Source organism: Curcuma longa, chromosome 2 (assembly GCF_044706935.1).
Source record: "Curcuma longa cultivar G26 ecotype Majalengka, Jawa Barat chromosome 2, ITB_CL_G26_1.1, whole genome shotgun sequence".
Classification (NCBI taxonomy): domain Eukaryota; kingdom Viridiplantae; phylum Streptophyta; class Magnoliopsida; order Zingiberales; family Zingiberaceae; genus Curcuma; species Curcuma longa.
In genome coordinates, this window is record NC_133862.1 from 12412427 (window position 1) to 12418790 (window position 6364).

Consider the following 6364-nt stretch of genomic DNA (forward strand, 5'->3'; position numbering starts at 1 on the left):
TGATATCTTGTACAGGAATATGCATCTAACTTAAGTCATATTATTAAATCATCAAAATAATATGGTCGAACCTAAATACAAGAGAGGGTCATATTTACAATGATCTCCTTATTTTATAATAGAGCAATAAATATGCAGTATGAAAAAATGCAACATGAAATCAACATGACAGACTCAACTACATGATTGTAGGTCTTACTGCATCGATGTGAGACTCACTGCATGCAGTATGTTATGTTGATTTCATGCTGCATTTTTTCATACTGCATATCATTTCTTTTTATAATAATTGACAATTGATAAAAGTTAGGTCGGTGTATTTAATTAGTGGAACCTTATATTTTAAGTTGAGCTACCTTTGATGCGAAGATACTATTTTAAGATGCGTTCTTTTAATTTTTGCCCCTATAAATGCCTCTTGAATGGATTGGTATCAAGAAATGCATAAAAAAAAATCTAGAAATTTATTAAGAAGAGATAATTGATATAACTCTAGAAAATAATTTTTAACATTCGAAAATAAGTCATTATTTTTTCTTTTCTCTCGTATTATAACAAATACGTCCCATGCCCCTTGAAAATTATGGTGTGATAATAAGAAATGGAACAAATTTTTTTTTAAGGAATGAGGATTCAAATTTTAGACAAGATATATTATATTTGAGAAGTTTAAAATATTTATAACGTTAATTCACACATAATCCATCTATATTTTTTAATTTATTTTGATCATCAATAGAAAATTTATATAAAATTAAATCGATCAGCATTAAAATTAATTGAATTATAAAAAATATATTTCAAAAGGGTGATCATCATCATTGGAGTATTTACTACAAGGAGGCCCTCTCCGTTGAAGAGGAAGAAGAAGCATGAGCATGCTTTCCAATAGTCACAGTGTGTTCAAGCCCTCGTGGACCATTCTAGAATGCACAACCAGCTAATCGGTACGAAAGCATGGGCAATGCTCGAGGCGCGATGGGGTGGGTGGATGAGGCCCATGGCGTCCCCACCAATCAGAAATCACACACCCAATACGTTACTCTGGGACCCACCCACCCTTCTTCCCACCCCATAGAGACAAACACGTTCTATCTCTGGGTGGTGCGGTGAAACAGTGAGGGACAACAATCCAAGGAGGCGCCGGTCTTTTTGTCAAGGGAAGTCTTACTTTCATTTTTTATCTAACGGCGACACGTTTAATTATAAAATAATAACTATTATACATATGAAATCATCCGTGATAATTATAATTTTATAATTATTATAACGTAAATGAGATGGAATTTATATTGTAGTAATATAATTTTATAATTATTATAACATGAATGATAGATAAGTAAACTTAAATTTAAATTGTAACTATTATAATTATTATAGTAGTTATCGAATCTTAACTGTTATAATTTAAATATTTTGAAATAAATTATACATCATAACAGTTATAAAATCGCAACTGCTACAATGTAAATATTTTTTAAGAAGTTTTGCATTGTAATAGTTATAATTTCATAATTACTATAACGCATATGATCAATTCAGAATTTATACAGTTGAATATAAGATAGAATATCTTTTTGATAAAAAAAATCAAAGGGAAACTTCTTCTCTAAGGATTTGGATTTTTTTTATATTTTTATCCAACAGTAAATATTTAAAAGGAATAATAAGTATAAATTATATTACATATCTCTTCACAATTAATCGAACGAATTTTAAATTCTTAGATTATAAAAATCAATAATTTTTATATTCCACACTCCGAGTGAGCAAAGATGGATTACATTGAATTTAAATTTTTAATTCAATTAATTTTAATTTTATTTTTTTTAAATATCAAAATTTTAATTTATTCAATTTGATTTTAAATTTTATAAATCGAAACATTATCAATAAATTGATATATTCAAATGTCTAATATTAGTGTCGATTGCTAAACATAGGTTTTGATGACAAAATTCAGTCAATTCAATTTATTTATTTAAAAAAAATTAATTTAATCCATCTCAGTTATTTCCACAAATAATGATGGTTGGGTTTCAGGAGGAGGAGGGTTCCTTGGCACATGATCAGTTCGAAGGAGAAGGAGAAGGAAAGGAAAGGAAAGCTAAAGGAGGTCGCGGTCGAGGAAGGTAGCCATCATCATTTCCTCGATAAGCACTGACAGGCTTGTGCTTTAATCCAAAGCGGCAGGTGCGCTCCGTTTCGGCCTGTTACTATATATGTGTGCGCTGCGCGCGCGCCGGCGCGTTCTATCGCCACGCTCGATGCATTTAAGGCGCGTCCTTCCTTCCACCTCTTTATCTACTGTTTCATTCGATCGGCTCTAGTCCTGGTAGGTTCCTTGCTTCTCCCTTGCGTCACTCCTGATCTCCACCAAAAAGTGTTCATCGCCTGTCTTGTCCTTTTCCGTGCACTGTACAGTTGTAGAGTGGATAGGGTAGGGCGGCTTCTCTTGAATCGCAATCAAAGGGACGAGCTTTCTTCTTCTTCTTCTTCTTCTTTTTCTTGTTTGTTTGTTTGGTTGGTTTTTTGGTTCTTGGAGATTTGGCTGGTAAATCCGAAGAGGCGATGTAGGTGTTTGATCATTTGGCAATGCGAATGTCTTTGGCGTCTGAGACGATCAGTTGGTAGTCTCCGATGCAAAGATTTCTGTCAGTTTTTTTTTTTTTGGATTCGTGTTTTTTTTCCTTCCTTGTTTGGTTGATCTTGTGTTGCTGTTCCATTTTGTCATCAAATTTGCTCAGGATCCGAAATTTAGGGTTTCCTGATGGCTGGTGATGCATCGTCGGAGGAGAGTTATCCGATCGCCTACTACCACCGCGAGATTGCAGTGTTGAAGCCGATGCCTGGAGATGGAGACAGCCGCGACCAGGAGGAGACATTGATCTCGTTAGACGCGATTTTGCCCGACGATCTGCTGGAGAAGGTGATCTCCTTCTTGCCCGTCGCCAGCATCATCCGGTCGAGCTCCGTCTGCAAACGGTGGTATGAGGCCGTGCACTCCGGGCGGCCGTCGTGGGCAAAGATGTCGCCGCAGAAGCCATGGTACTTCATGTTCACCTGCAGCGACGACGCCGTCGCCGGTTATGCCTACGACCCGAGCCTCCGCAAGTGGTACAGCTTCGACTTCCCGTGCATCGAGAAGAGCAACTGGTTGACGTCCTCCTCCTGCGGCCTGGTCTGCGTCATGGACGGCGAAGACCGGAGCCGCATCTTCGTCTGCAACCCCATCACGCGCGACTGGAAGAGGCTGGGCGACGCCCCCGGCGGATGCTCCCCCGATTACAGCGCCCTGGCGGTGTCGGTCGACCGGCGCACGCACGGCTACACGGTGGCCGTCGCCAAGTGCAAGCAGGTGCCGCAGGACTACTACCAGTGGGACTTCTCCATCCACGTCTACGAGTCAGCCACCAGCTCCTGGGTCACCCTCTTCGCCCAAGTCCTCGCCGGGTGGAGGAGCGGCAACGAGTGCGTCATCTGCAATGGCGTCCTCTACCTGTTGATCTACTCCACCAGCGTGCTCCGCAACGTGGAGTCGCGCCATTGCCTGGCGATGTACGACCTGGCCGCGCGGCCCTCCTCTTCCGGGACGTCTCTGATGCAAATGGCCATCCCCGCGCCCTGCTCTCTCACCTGCGGCCGATTGATGAATCTCCGAGACAAATTGGTGATGGTCGGCGGGATAGGGAAGCGCGACCGGCCGGGGATCATCAAGGGGATCGGCATTTGGGAGCTGGAGAAGCAGGAATGGTGGGAGGTGGCTCGAATGCCGCACAAATTCTTCCAAGGCTTCGGTGAATTCGACGACGTCTTCGCCAGCAGCGGCGCCGACGACCTAGTCTACATACAGAGCTTCGGTTCTCCGGCGCTGCTGACCTTCGACATCAGCCAGAAGCTGTGGAAGTGGTCGGTGAAGAGCCCCGTGACCAAACGCTTCCCCCTCCAACTCTTCACCGGCTTCTGCTTCGAGCCCAGGCTCGAGGTGGCTTCCTGATCTCTTCCTTCGCTCCTTGCTCTGCCTTTTGATGCCACAGTTCTTGGCAAGGAGTCGTCATACTCTAGTTTTGGCCACACAGCATGCATACTTTGTTCTGAGAGTTGAGACTCCATGATTTAGTTATCATCCATTCCTCCATTTGATTCAAAACACACAATTCTGTTCATCCCTTTGCTCCCTCCAGCAAATTGCTTCACTCTTAATGTTTGGAAGGGAGAAGCAGACAAGCAGCTGCTCAGTTGGGGCAAGGCTTGAAAGGCTCCTGGGGAAGAGCAGCGTAAAAATGGCAAAGCGAAGAGGAAGAAAGAAAAGAAGAAGGCAGTGCGTTGATGATCAGCTTTTGTTGCGGTGGGAAGTGACCACCTTACAGCCTTACACCAGCAGGCGAGGCAGGCAGGACCATTTTGGAAGGGAGATCTGTGCGCTGGGGGCCTCTCCACAGCTCTCCTCCCCTCCCCTCCCCTCCCCCCACTTACGGGCAGGGGCATGTCAGCCGCTGTCCTGCATGCCCACAGGCCTGACTTCTGACCTCCACTGCCCTTTCCTGCGCCATTAACCCAGCCATCAAAAGAAGCAGAGCAGAGCAGAGCAGCGCCATGGCGGTACTGCTGGCTGGCTGGCTGGCTTTTTGAGTTGTAACGGCAGCTGCCCCGCCTCTGCTGCTCCTACTCCTGCTCCTCCTGCGCTGGCGGAGACAGTAATCTATCCTTCTTATCTCGTAACAAGGGATTTATTTCGGCAAAAATAAAAAAGAGCAATCAGTTTTTTTAATAAAAAAGAGTAATATATCCTATTTTATTTTTTATCAAAAAAAATATCCCACCCTATTAATCTAGGTAAATTGACATAAATATTCTCTAATATATTAGATATTATTATTGTACGAAATATTTATAGCGTCTCTTGTGTGTTCGTCCATGAGCACCGCCCTCGACCTCTGCTGTTGTTGGTCGCCATTGTCACGCCACTCAGCCATCGTCGATCGTCGGCCCGAGCACAATCGACGCACCACTCCTCGGTGCGTTGGTCGGCATCGGATTTCGGTTGGATTGTGATTGAAATCTGACGTAATTTTCGGAACGTGACGGCAGCGGCACGCGCCGGTTTTTGACCATGATTTGATCGGAATCCGACCTCGATTTGGTCGGAAATCGATGTGTGCCACTGTCGATCGTAGGTAAATTGTGTCGGATTCTAGTCACAATTCGATCGGAATCCGATGTCGATCGACGCGCTAGCGAGTGGCGCGTCGATCGCGCCCGAGTCGGTGGTGACTCGATGGCTTGACGAGGGCGGCGGCAACGGGTTGGGGCGGAATTGAACAAATATTTGGATAGTTTACGCGATCACATGATGGATGGTGGATCGAATGGCGCGCACGTAGGAGGCGCTTGAGATATTATTACAAATTATATATATTAAATCATGAATAAAGTTAGTTGTAATAATTATTATTTGTAATTGATATAATATAAATGTTATTGAATAAGATAAGTTTGAATGGTAATAATTATAATTTGGTAATTATTATGATATTTTAAATTGATTTTATAACTGTATCAATCAATTAATTGGTATTAGTAATTATAATTATTAATTGTTACAATGTGAATATTATTAAATAGAATAAATTTGAATTATAATAATTATAATTTATAATTTATATAATATAAATGTTATTGAATAAGATATTTGAATTATAGTAATTATAATTTTATAATTATTATAACTTTTTAAATTGATTTCATATAGAACAAGTAAGTCCGTCCAAACAATTCATTATTTAAATTTAAAATTCGATTTGTTAAAAAAAATCGAAAAATCGAAACCGATCTACATGAAAAAAGTCAAAATTGGATACATAGTAGCCTTAAGGACAATTGTATAGTTGTATGAAGGAGACGGATGGAATGAGGGTACGCTTAATATAAAATGAAAAAGAACTTTCCTTTCATAATTTTAATAAAAAAAGATATTTTTTAATTATTATTGTCCATTTTATTTTATTGTTTTCTCTTGTAAGAGTACTATGGATTCATGTCCAATCATGGATCACATGTCGCGCGTCCAATGTATCGAGTCAAAATGGGCCATTCAGTAATTTTTGTCCTTTTGCGGTCCATTTTGGATTTTTTTTTTATAAAGTTAGATATTCAATTTTTCAAATTGATTAATCTCTTGGATATTTAATTAATTCTAAAATTTCGACGATCCAAGATGTGTCTGAAGCTCCACACGCATGTTCCAAACGACTGTTATCATCTCATTTGATGTGAGAAAACATATCTTGTGAATATCATCTTGGTCAATTTGCTTAGTTTTTATTTCTTGGATGGGAAATTGTGCTTTTGTATCAAGTTTCCA

General features: G+C 40.7%; 1 protein-coding gene across 1 annotated transcript; it reads left to right on the top strand.

The window, feature by feature from the left end:
• The first annotated feature begins 2665 nt into the window (after positions 1 to 2665).
• LOC141821409 (F-box/kelch-repeat protein At3g61590-like) lies at positions 2666 to 4749 on the top strand. The gene has a single exon (XM_074708842.1). It carries the CDS (start codon positions 2771 to 2773, stop codon positions 3995 to 3997), a length of 1227 nt encoding a protein of 408 aa, XP_074564943.1. The 5' UTR covers positions 2666 to 2770; the 3' UTR covers positions 3998 to 4749.
• Positions 4750 to 6364: the final 1615 nt, after the last annotated feature.